This window comes from Carassius gibelio, chromosome A9 (genome assembly GCF_023724105.1).
Source record: "Carassius gibelio isolate Cgi1373 ecotype wild population from Czech Republic chromosome A9, carGib1.2-hapl.c, whole genome shotgun sequence".
Classification (NCBI taxonomy): domain Eukaryota; kingdom Metazoa; phylum Chordata; class Actinopteri; order Cypriniformes; family Cyprinidae; genus Carassius; species Carassius gibelio.
The window spans coordinates 18,284,141-18,297,882 of NC_068379.1; the positions used below are offsets into that span (position 1 = coordinate 18,284,141).

The following is a 13,742-nucleotide window of genomic DNA, read 5'->3' on the forward strand; positions in this document are numbered from 1 at the left end:
TGAAATCAGTACTGCACCAGCGTGCCTTCACAGAGAGAAGACAGATTCATAATTTCACGGATTAATAAATTAAATTCTGGTCTGTACCCTATAAAAACTATTACCTCCCTATAGAGGACTGCGACTGGAACTCATTATCATTTGAACTACTTTTAGTACCACATTTGATATTTTCTCAAAAAATAAATGATTAAAGTTACGTTTATTTATAACAGTAACGTTATGTAGTTTTAAGAAATGGTTATGGGTAGGTTTAGGGGTAGGTATAGGATTAGCGTTAGTGGCTCAAAATAACGTTTTAGTGTTATATTTTTACTAAAATTGTCATTTTCCTACAAATTTCTGTCCATTATGTTTTATTATTTTAACATTCTGTATAAAATGGGTAGGTTTTGGTTCGGGAGGGGTTTAGGTATCCTACATTTATCAAAACAATTATAAAAAGGGAAAATATACATTACTATTAAACAAATTAATCAGATATGAATTGAAAAGCAGCTTCATGAGCAAATTCTATGGATAACTGACTGGTCAGAGAACATGTTCTATCTGTAAGTATTTGAGTTAGTTTTTACGGAAATTTAGATACGTATCGAACCTGTAATTACCTCCAGATAATATGTAAACGACACTGTTAATACATAAAGGCACATACGTATTGGACAGTTTTAATTTACGTCTAAATATGTACGTTTTGATTGTGAGATCAGGCTGGATTGGCTGACGAACGTTCTGAGGTGTGCAGTTATTTTCAGGTAAACGCATGGTGAATGTTGTTCCAGGCAGCTCTCTTGACCGGATTACAGTTCCATATAACTTCGCTTAGTTAACTGTAATAATGGAAATTAGTATACAGTATCTATACAGCAGACAGGACTAACAAAAACAACAACATGACAGACAATTTTCCAAAAGTAAATACACATGACATTTCTCACTAGTGAGTCAATAACAGCACTGTTTGGAGACGCTGCTGCAGAACACCGTTGAGGAACACACAGTGGTAGCTTAATTCACATAAGCTCTTTCTTTCTCTTTCTCTGTGTGTCTCTGTCTCTCTCGCTCTCTTTCTAATAACTTCATTAATAACTGCATTATAATTTTATCAACAGCTCAAGCCTCCATTACAAGCTTTAAAGTGACGTTTTGGAACTAGCAAAACTAGTAAAAGTGTCGTTGGATGAAATGTGGAAGAAATAATCCTACTCACAATAACGATTTAAGTATAAAAACATTAAATATATCATCTGATCGATGTCTTGAGGTGTGGTAACCATAGTATAAGCATCTATTCATCAAAGAATCCTAAAACAACATTTATCAGTTTCCACAAAAATATTAATCACCACATCTGTTTTCAACATTGATAATAATAATAATAAGGAAACATATATATATAGTGCCCCTTTTTGCAAAATATATATTTCACCTTTGTAAGGAAGTGTAAAAGACAAACACTCAAGACTCACCTCGTCATAGTATATCCTGAAGTCAGCTCTTTTGGCCCTCAGATCCCACATTACTATTGTGCCACTCTCAAAACCTATCAGCAACTGAGGAACACACACACACACAGAAGAGAGAGAGAGAGAGAGAGAGAGAGAGAGAGATACGGGAGTCTATAAATCGCAACAGAATGACAATAAATAGTGGAAACAGGGGTAAGAGTGTGTGTTACAAAAAGTCAAGAGCCTTTTGGCTGTTTTGGTTAAGAATAAAACATACACACCGGTGATTGGTCACATTTATAATTTAACTGTACATGATGGAGCAAGCTCTGATCTAAACAGACCCATGCTCCATCCTGGGAATCTTCTCTCTGTCACAGATGCACTGTCTTCTTTTCCAAACCATTATTGATCCCTTTAAACATGTCCGTATAAGTTCTCATAATGCATCTAACCTGCTGTGACTATAACAGCATGTAACCACAGCAATCCCGCCTGATTCTTTTCTTGGAAGACTACCTCACGGTACACTACAAAATGTCAAGATGCTAACACCAGTAGTCGGGGTGAACATCAGGTCACATAACAAGTGTATGTGTGCGTGTGTGTGTGTGTGTATCCTGATGAGTGTTAATGAATCAGAACTGTGCCAATGCATGCAAAGTACCTTTTATAATGAACTCCAGCAGTCACACTAGAGACTATTTATTTATTTATATTATTCATAGCGGTAAAGTCTTTGTGCTCACTATAGTTTTTAGTTTACTAAAATGTTTTGAGCTCTTGATCTTAGTGAAAAATCGGAAAAAGGAGAAATGCATTCCTCACCTTTCCCTCATCTTTTGGACTGTCACTAAGATGAACAACGGGACCTGGATGTGTCTTTGTTGATCTGGGGATGAGATAAAAAGAAACATTCCTTCAAAAGATAACAGGATGATGGAAATGACACATTCTCTTTGCTTGCACGTTATTCTGTAGTTCATGTCTATTAGCTTTGAGCTCATCTAACATATTAATAAAAGCTGACAAAATAATCTTTCAACAAATACACACATATAAAAGGTCCATCTCTTTGTGGTTCAGCAATGTGTCTTAAGCTAACTTCTATTGGCTGATTCTAAAATTTATGAGATCCTTTGGATTTGCTGAACAAAGACTTCCTGTTTCAACAGGAAATACATTAAGGCTGAAACATTATGTCCGTCACATCATTTTATGGGGGAATAAAAATACTGAAGTCAATGCACGGATGATCATGTCTCTGGTTTTGCAGTATCTATTTATTTTAGCCATAGCAGAAAACTGGTGTATAGCAACTTTAAACTGAACGAAAAATTTAATTGATTACTAGATTAAATGAAGAAGATGAAGACTTTTATCAGACAACAGGTTAATGGTAAATGCTAGAAAGGTCTGAAAGTGTTTTCAGTGAAACTGGACACATCAAGGTTTTCTTTTCAGCAGCATTTCAAAAGCAAAGAGCGACAGGTCGGAAAATGTGCTCTGACAGCCTCCAGTGAAATGACTTCCCTGGTATTGTGTGAGGATGTGCCAAGTACAAGAGAGATAGAAAAACAGTAAAGTGATGGTCAGAGTGAGGAGGATACAAAAGAGTTTTATACAGACACACACACACACACACACACACACATACACACATACACAAGTCATTCCGATTTCAAACCAATTCCCAGTGGGACTAAAAAGTGGCCCTGGACTTTCTGGCACACAACGGCCCATCACAGCTAGTCTTCAACACTCCATAACACCATAACACACTCCACACACAAATAACAATGATGCACTTTATGTATATGTATATTATTAAATAAATTATTTAATTAAAACAGTAGGTCTTTTGGGCTTATCAATAACATGTTGTCATACAGTACTTCTTTACACTATCATTTGTCTATTCTTTCCTGGTGTACATAGCAATAGAATATAATTTAATAAAAAAAATATTTTTTTAGTTGAATTATATCTAGCTGCTTCTTTTAGACCTGACAAGGATATAATCAAAATGAAACAGTTGCAATTTATAAGCCCTGGTGTTTCCATGCATGAACTGTGCTCCGTTTGAAATGGTCCCTACAAAGTGTTCTTTGCTCTCTATTCCCTGAGCAAGTTTATTTTACTTCAGAATATTAATTCATGGATTTACGCTACACCATGGTCTGCAGCATCTTCACACAGACATAACTCACTAGTAAACTGTGACATAATGTACCTCTGTAAAGAAATACAATTTAAATTCACGCCTTGCACACTTTAATGTTCTCTGAATGGAACATGTACGCTCCATTCAAACTGGAATCATGGAGGAATATCCTGTGAAGTCCACTTCACGGAACACTTATGGTCGAATTGAACAAACATCTAAAGTGATAAGAGATACATACAAAATATGCAGAGTGGGGGGGTCGCGAGGACTGGAATTGAGAATCATTGTTCTTAAAAAACACACTTGGGGTCGTCTTGTCCAAGAGACAAAAATAACACTGTATTTTTTTTCTTGCTTTCATTTTTATGTAAGATGTGAAATTTTCCTAAATACGAATTAAACTTAAAACTATAAGTGTAGAACAAAAGTCGCTCATCTATTTTCACCTTCCACACATCATTTGCTTTACAGGCCTACTAGAAATTCATTGTCATTGTCTACTCAACCTCTCTGTCACTTTAAAAAAATTGAAAGATCCCATGGATTCCATTGAGCTATTATTAAACGTATATATATATATATATATATATATATATATATATATATATATAATTCTAGCACCACAGCATATATTATATGGCTGGCTTCCCCATGAGACACAGTCATCACATGACCCTTGCAGAAAGCATAGGATACTTTTGTCAACTCATCACACTTGTATCAATGCTGCTGAGGCTGCAAAAGATTCAGTTGCCTTGAGCAAAATAAGGTAACAATAGGACAAGTGCACAAGCTAGTATGTGACCTAAATTGTAGGACCACTATAATGTAAACTCATACCAAAGAGGTCTATAAAACTTTGCATACCCATTCCCATGGCAGTTCCGATTATTATTAGCTGCTCAAAAAGAAAGGATATCAGAATAGACAGCTAGTTCTAAATGGCCATCAAAGGAGAAAGAAGCCCCCCCCAACCCACACACACACACACACCACACTAACCAGCCAAACTATGAACTCTTTGCTCATACACAAGAATCAAAATCAAAAAAGATTCAACCATGATTCTTCATATTAAAATTAAGCAACGAAAAGGTAGGCTATTCAGCAAATAAAATCATGGTGTCAGTGCAGATATCTAGCAGAGCCTCGCACATGACATGCAGGAAAAATATTAGGCTAAATCGTGTGCACGATTTACTAATTTGTTCCCTCAATGTACTATTGCATTCCCTCTATTTACTATTTCGTTCACTCGATTTATAAATTGTGCATACGATTTACTAATTCGTTCCCTCGATTTCCTAAATTGTGAGCACGATTTATTTATTTTTTCTTGCATGTCATGTGCGGGGCTCCGTAGATGTCAAATGAGGTATATATAAGGTGCATACAGCACATCTATTCTACCAGGCAGTTTTTCTGTTCTGTTTTATCATATCAGCTCACAGCCACGGAACAAAAACCTTCTCAAACACCTCATTCACTTCAGTAGTCCTTCAGCTGAAGTCCCTTTGTCTACTGCTTGTTTCTCACACAGGCTGCTTCGATCCACACCAGTTCTCATAATCGACTGACCTACAACTCCACCAGACCACGGCATGTCCATCATAATAACTCCATTTCTTAAATGGCTCTTTTCTCGACTCTGGGATTAAGAAGTGGTTTTTATTTATTTGTTTAAATAATTATTTATTTATTTATTTATTGTAAAGCATCTTCCTAATTCTTCATTTTATATGATTTAGAGCTATATATATATTTTATGTATTTTTTTTTCGTATAATTTCTCTAAAAAAAAAGGGATTAGAAATTAAGCTTCATTTGTGTGACATAACTGGCATTTTTTGCGCATCGGTTATCGGTCAGACGAGACTGATCCAAATTCGATATAGTGCGTATACAATTCTGAGCTCCATGAAAGGCACGAAAACATTATAAAGCAACAAAATGTTTTTGTGCACATATTACAAGTGTTCTGACGCTGTTACATAGTTCAGTGTGAGGCACATATTAATATTGATGTAATTAAATTCAAGTTTACATAAACTCTTCTTTCCGCTGCAGCTGTCTATCATCCTCCATTCAGCAATCAAACTGTGTGTAGCGTTCGGTTACTAGAGTCAAAACTATGAAACTCTCTTCAAGAGCACACAGTAATTGAAGTTTAAAACTGTTCAAAGAAAAGGCTCATTAAACTAACGCACAGATTTAATACACTACGTATCAATATCTCTTCCCTTTGTACTTGTGATGTCCAGTTCGCGAGCAAATCGTTTGATTTAACTGGTTCTTCTTAGTGAACTGGTTGAACCAGTTCACCAAATCTGACTTAATCGTTTGACGGTCCGCATCTCCAGAAAAGCATTAATCCATAAATTACTTAAATTATTCACTTTTTTAACCTGGCTGACACTCTCTCTGAGTCACAATTAACCAATATACCAGAGTAATTAATTTGCCCTAGCAGTACACTGACTGAACTGCTGTAAAGAGAGAACTGAAGATGAGCATGAGTCGAGCAGTGTGTGTGCTGTACTAACTAACCTTTCTATGGAGATTCGGAGTGCTGCGCAGCCTGCACACTGTGACTCCGTGTTGTTTCAAGCTCATCAGTCTGCACACATGCACAAAGATGCGCATACGCACTCTGTGCCGCTCTGGTGCCTTTAGTATTATAATATTTTTTTGCGCAATCAAAGATTATTAATAGTCTTTCTTATTCTGTCCCATCTATGATATGTTGCTGTCTTTATTACTGTGCTATACATTTAAAAGAAACTTATTTACTAACTATTAATGTTTAAACTTGTTTTTACATTGATGTATTTTATAATGAGCAATGTGTACATTTTACCAGATTTTAGACTTATTCACTTTAATTTTAAATAACATATTTAACTAGATTTTATAAAATTATTGTGCATCCGTGATTTTTCTAGAATCTAGAGTATCTTTTGCTGCTGAATTATCTACTAACCTAGTTTATAAAAGTATTTTTGTCATAGATTATGATATATTTTTTCATTTGTTAATTTTCATTAAAATGAAGTTGTTTATATGTAGTTTAACACACAAAAGAGTGATGATCAGGTGCACATAAATTCTACATTGGTTAAAAAAAATAAAAATAAAAAACTGTGCTAGTATCAGATTGGATCGGTATCAGTAGATACTCAGAATGTTGGGTATCGGATTGGATCGGTTCTGAAAAAAATCTGCCTTTGGAAGTGAGGTTACCGCATCTACAGTATCAGCAGGGCCTAAAGAGCCTTTCCGACTCATTGTGAAGATGTGACTCCTTCACCAAAATCAAGCAGTTTTGAGTCATCCAGTGAGAGAAAAGGGCAACCTTTTGGAGAGTCTTTTGACCGCTTACAGGTTCAGGAAATTATGTAAAAGAGTGATTATATTATTGAAAGACAAAGGCAGATATAGGACAGATATGTCATCCCTAAATGAGTCTCTGTCTTGCTGGGCTTCAAATCTAATTTCAGTCTGATGGAACGTCCAGCACAGTGTTGATTCTCTTCTCAGTTGTACTTTTTCTCAGCTCACTCTATGAGGCCTGTTGGTGTGATCTAACACACTGAAAGTCATTGAAAGTCATCTTCCTCTCTTCATTTCTGTCTAAGAACACACAGCAGGCCATTAAACTTTCCAATCAATTATATATTTGTATAATGGGTTTTCTTTCGACTTCCCCTCTTTCTACTGATTATTTCTTCCACTTCCTTCTGAAAATGCTATTAAAATTATTATGAATTTGGGACAGTTTTGACTTTAAAATGTGCAAATGGTCTACCTCAAACACAGACTATTAATTTACTGCATCAACTAAGAATTTATTAACTTTTTCTCTCCAATCAATTTTATCTTTGTATAATAGGCATTTTGTTTTAAATTTCCTACTAAGTAGTAAATTATTTACTACTTCTTCCACATCCTTTTCAAAATGCTATTGAATTTGTTCTTTAAATGATTATGGGATGTTTTAAATTGAAAATGTTCACATTTTCTATCTCAGACCAACAGACTATTCAAAACTGTTAGTGAATGAACTATTAATGTATTAACTTTCCTCCCCAATCAACTATATCTTTGAATAATAGGATAATTTATTCTTCTTTTCTTTCTTTCCACTGACTATTTCATTCCATCCTTTTCAAAATCAGTAACAAAATTTTTCTTTACCTGTCTAGCTTTCTGAGCAAGCAGACAAACAGTCTATAAGACACTGTCTTGCTCTGTGTGTGTGTGTGTTTGTGTGTGTGTGTGTGTCTGTGTGAACTAAGCCAAAGCCTGACAGTAAAAGAACCCAGGATAAGTATGAGAGAGAGAGTGTGTGTGTGTGTGTGTGTGTGTTTACACAGGACAATGACAGAAAAGTAAATTGAGAAGAGGAGGTCCTTGCTTATCAGCTGAAAAAAGCAAGACAAGGCCTCTTCTCCCTCGCCCTTATCTTCCCTCGCTACCTGTGTGATTGCATAAGCCTCAAGCAAAAACACACAGAGACACATATGCAGCGGCTTACGGCGCAGATCAGAGCTGCAGAGCAGGACTGCTGTTTGCATCCTATTTGGTCATCAAATCCAAAAACACTAATTTATTGTTAACTCATCATTTGAAAGTAAACATGAGGCGCATGCTAACGCTAACTCGCTAGCTGAGAGTACACACTTTCTGTTTGAGTCCAACTTCAAAGACTATGATAAGAGTCACTGAAGTTTTTTCAGTACTTGCGATGGTTGCAGCAGTCTCATTCAGGATAACAGCCTTGAATATTACTGTGAAGAAACGGAAATTGGTTGGCTGCAATTTGGTCAGTGCAATTTGAAAAGCTTAAGAGTACCACAGGGTATTTTCTGCTGGAGAGTGGTGTTTGTACAGCTTTTTTTTGCTATACAAACAAGATCTATCTATCTATCTATCTATTCAGTTTCACTTTTTTTTTAATCAGTGTAGCTTCATTAGGGTTGACAAACCTAGTTATCATTAGAATGCAAGGAAATTCTGTGAAATAAAAACCATTAAAAATCCTTAATAGGCTTGAGGGGCACTGACATGCTCCTGTAATATCCCGAGAACCATTAGAAGTGAAGTTATGTAAAAAACATCTGCCTTGTAGAAAAAGATTTGAACATCATAACAGACAATCCACATTTTAAAACGTGCAGCATGACCTAAAACATGAAATTCTTCCATGGCATTTCCAAAGATGTTGAAAGTCTAAAACAGATTACTTGGAACTGTAGGTGTGACGTACTGCTGCAAGGCAGATCCGTGGAGTACTGATTATGTTTAGGATCAGGGTTCCCAGCGTGCTCAGCAAGCTCTTCAGATATCTTCAAAACAGGCACAGAGGTTTAAGATAAACTGTGTGCAGAATCGAGACAAGTGCATGAAGCTGCACATTTGAAGGTTGTCGCACAAAAATAAAGGACTTGTTAGGTATCTTGCTCCATATGACTCTGAAAGGTTCTGGTGAAAAGAAAAAAAAACAGATCTGATGGAGTGAGATTTGCTGGCTGAAGGCAGCTGATTTCAGTGTAGTACAGTGTGGAATTGTTGTAAGGTTAAAGGATCTCAGTTAATCCCTCACACCCTGTTGAATCCCTCTCTGGTTTTCATCAAGAGAAAGAAAAACAAATCTCAGGCTTCTCTTCTATACCTGTACTTGATTTCCATCAGATAATGCCTACTGCTGGCGTACAGGGGCCATATTTATATTTATTCTTATTTATTTATTGAAATGAGCTGCAATGAGCTTTCTCTGCAAAGGAGAATTCTCTCAATAGCACAAGTGTGTGCATGCATTCATCTTTACCTATTCTCAAATACTGCTGAAAAAAAGCTGCTTTCTTGATTAAAAACTGACAGATTCACGAGTTCACCCTTACATCTAATCTGAAGGCGAATAGTTGGCATATTTTTGCGTGCTGTCCTGGGGGAGGGGTCCGGGCCCGGAGCACAGCCCAAACCCAAATAACTCCCCCTATCCCCAATTTGGGATAAATAGATTAGAAGTGAGGAGTTGGGGTGGAGGAGGGATGCCGAAAAAACTGTCGTGGGACAGGAGATAGGAAGACTGGATATATATATACGCTTGTGTGCTATTTAGGATGATTAGCTAAACGAGATGCACCTGTGCCAGATTGAACTTTGTTAATAAAACCACATTAGAACACATAAACATTGCCATGAAAGCAATGGCAGAAAGTGCCATGTATAAATAGAAGGGTAATCAACATGCATTTCACAATCCAATCCAATAATTATGATGTGTCATATGATATAAGAATTACTGTAATTCCTCTTATGTGTTGAGATATATTAAGAAACTAAACAATAATAACAATACAAAATCACTGAGTAAAGTACTAAATACCAAAATGTACCATAGTAATACCATGTTGTTGTTTTTTTTTTCTTTTTCTGTCATGTACAGTAACATTGTAGCATCACAGTACACTATGAAAAGTATGTGGTGCAGTAGAGCAGCTCAAAATATTCTGTAATCAGTTCACTTCAACTCTCTGTTTTCAGTTTCCTACTCCTCTAGGTTGTGCATAGTGCACTAGTATGATGTTAATATGTCTAAAGCAACTGGAAATTTGGAGTAGACTACACATGAAAGGAAAAGGAAATAATAATACAAAAAGCTAACAATACTATAATTAAAATAATATTGATCAAATTCCATTATTTCGATAAGATAAATTATTTATGAATATGAAGAGTTTGGTTCCAAAACGCGATAAACACCATTTAAAAAATAAATAAAATAAAACAGAGTTTCCACCAAAATCAGTATTGTATCTGGTATTGAAAAGTCAATTTTTAATTTTAAACAAAATGTGATATTCGCCGAGTTATTAGGTGATGTTTTCTCCCTTTTTTTCCAAACCGCGACAATCGACAGTCTCCCTTTTTTGCAGAATGTGATATATCCGCTCAACCAATCACAGCACCCCATTCCACTTACTGTAAACGGCAACAACCAATCCGGCACACCATTCCATGTACTCTGGACAGTAATGGTGGCGCTCTGAATACACTCAACATCCTAGTTTTCTTCATCTACTTTGTACTTTGTGATTAACAAACAAGGGCTGCACGATAAATCACATGTGATTGTCATACGCATCTTGTCAGTAAAGCAGTGATGCATTTTCATATTCAGATGCATTTAATACACGGAGCCTTAGATCACTGACAAGCTATGCTATAGCGTGTTCATTTGATGAATCACATTCGATTTTGAACGCGATATTGCGTAGCTTGTCAGTGTTATTGTTTTTATTAATGCCATTTTGGTTTATACAGCTCATATCACTAGTCAACTAAATGAATGTAACATTGCAAAGATGAATGCACTTTTGGAAGTTGAATGTAAGAGAAATATAATTTTGGAATTTCTGTGGTCTAATGTGAAATTGTTGTTCATGTTAGTGTTCATGATGAAATTTTATTTCATTGCTGTAATTCATTTATAGCATTAACAAGATGACCCGTTGAATTCATTTTGGAAGTGATAAGATTAGTATTAGTACCAAGTTTAGAGGCTGTCATATGTGGATCAACTTACTATGTTGAGTATTTTCATCAGTTTCAATATGAAAAATAACTTTAATATTGATTCAATGGATTTACTGCATTTTGAGAAAAAAAAAGTATTATGGATTTATTGCATTTTGAAGGAAAAAAATACAATTTTATAATAAATCTTTGAAAATCAAAACTTTGATTATATATATATATATATATATATATATATATATATATATATATATATATATATATATATATATATATATATATATATATATATATATATATTAGGGGTGTAACGATACGCGTATTCGTATTGAACCGTTCGGTACGACGCTTTCGGTTCGGTACGCGGTACGCATTATGCATACCGAACGGTTCGTTGGACTAATTAATTATATTTGAAAAAAAAAAAGAGAAATATAATGATATGCGTTCAACAAGGTAGCCCAATAACCCAAACGACGTAACAGGCAACGCCCCTGACACTCCCGAAGAAGAAAAAAACACCAACTTATGTTTATGTTATGTTATGACTCAGTCAGGCGCTCGCTCACTCAGTACGCGCTGAAGGCTCGTTGCAAAATGGCCAATGCGTTTAACAGACTAGAAAAAGAAGATGACTCTCAAACATATTGTTTGAGATGCATGATTCCATCTATGAGCTGCTCGATCAGAGTGACATGAGAGCCCCTCCTTAGAACATTATTTGTAAATCCATGTTATGGTAAGTGTGCACGTGAAGTCTTTGCACACTTTCTGAAATCCACACTGTGGTAAGTTTGCACACTACACTAGTGCTCTGCATTCTTTCTAAAATCCTATATAGTGAGGGCTTCGCGTGGTTGCTTCATTGCTTTAAAAAAAAAAAAAAACACCAGCGTGAATACTTGAAACATGTCAACTCATTTACGCCGACATCACCTTATTGTGTCAGTATCTGGGAAAAGACGAAAAAAAGGAGAAACATGCACGCAACAAACTATGCCTGCAGCATTTAGACACCAGTATTATAGCTTACAAGGAATCCAAAGTGCACCCAAACACCAGACCTGTTGGTTATTTTAGGATCTTATATTTCTGGTCTGTTAAATGCATTAGACATTTTGCAATGAGCCTTCAGCGCGTGCTGAGTGAGCGAGCGCCTTAGGGTCCGTTCACATATCGCTCCTAAAAACGCGTGGAAAACGCTAAGCACGTCTTTCTCCTCCTTTCCAAAGCGCTCGGGCAGAAGCGCTCATGAGGCGTCTGTCTTTGCTAAGCAACAATGACGTGCTCTCTCCATGAGACGCGGAAATTTCAGCGAAGGATAAATGGATTTGCAGCTCTAAAAATCGCTTGCAGTAGCTCTGCTACTAAATTTATTTCAAAATTGCAATCCATATACAACTATAATCAGCTGTTCCTTCATCTTGGCTGAGTTTTCAACGTTGTTACGGGAAAGGATGAAGCTGATTGGTTAGTTCTTGTCACATGACCCGCGGTGCGCTTGCGGCATTCTGAAAAGTTGAGATGTTTTTGCATTTTGCTGTATCTAAAACGTACCGAACCGAACCGAACCGAACCGTGACATCAGTGTATCGTATCGAACCGAACCGTGAATTTTGTGAACCGTTACACCCCTAATATATATATATATATATACATACATATACATTTCTGCAGAAAATATTGGTTTTAATCTTGCCATATTTTTGTTAAAGAAAACAAATTTTTACTCAAATCAATCAAAATGCATATATATATATATATATATATATATATATATATATATATATGTAGATAGATAGATAGATAGATAGATAGATAGATAGATAGATAGATAGATAGATAGATAGATATCTGTATATAGTTCTGACTGCAAGAAGTAATAAACACATCTCTAAATCTCATCTTAAATTCCATTTTTTTTTTTTCATTCTGACTGCTAATAGTCTATTAAAGCTGTGTCTGACACATGTATTGTGGGATATTAGATATTATAGTTATTTTGGAGTGAGAGAAAACACCAATGCTTTAAAAACACACACGCGCGCACACACATGCACACACACACACACACACACACACACACACATTTATTTCTCCAGGCAAAAACATGCAACACTGCTCCCCAGTCCCCTTCCACTCCCACTCCGCTCCATTCACATACTTTGCATTAGAGTATCATGTACAATCATATGAAATACAAAAAAAAAAAAAAAAATGAATATAGTACTTGAATATGGTAATTTTACCATACTAACAAAGCCTTTTAATCATATTCACCATGTTCATAATACCTCATTGATTAAATAACCCAGAATAGTCCCTTTAACCGCAGCAACATGTACTAATTCACATGATTAAACCACTTCTGTGCAGAAGTATATAAAAGCTTCAATAAAAGCCAGAAAATGGTGCATTTACCATCAAGCACCTTTAAATAGCACTTCAGAATAATCAAACACTATAGGATCAAGTTCTCTCATACAAAAATACAGATATACTAGCACACATTCAATGTGTCTCTGAGCTACTTGAGGAGGTGAAGGGATTGTGGGTAAAGGACTTGTAGTGGCTTGCAAGTAGGCGAA

General features: G+C 35.8%; 1 protein-coding gene across 11 annotated transcripts in view; it reads right to left on the bottom strand.

Moving 5' to 3' along the window:
* Window positions 1-13,742, bottom strand: part of LOC128019832 (syntaxin-binding protein 5-like) — a 135,937-nt gene that overhangs the window by 46,283 nt on the left and 75,912 nt on the right. For all 11 annotated transcript variants that reach the window (XM_052606109.1, XM_052606103.1, XM_052606110.1 and 8 more), the window contains exons 6-7: window positions 2,277-2,340; window positions 1,470-1,553 (exon numbers count right to left, since the gene is read on the bottom strand). In XM_052606109.1, coding sequence (XP_052462069.1) covers window positions 1,470-1,553; window positions 2,277-2,340 — 148 coding nt within the window. The remainder of the gene's footprint in view (window positions 1-1,469; window positions 1,554-2,276; window positions 2,341-13,742) is intronic.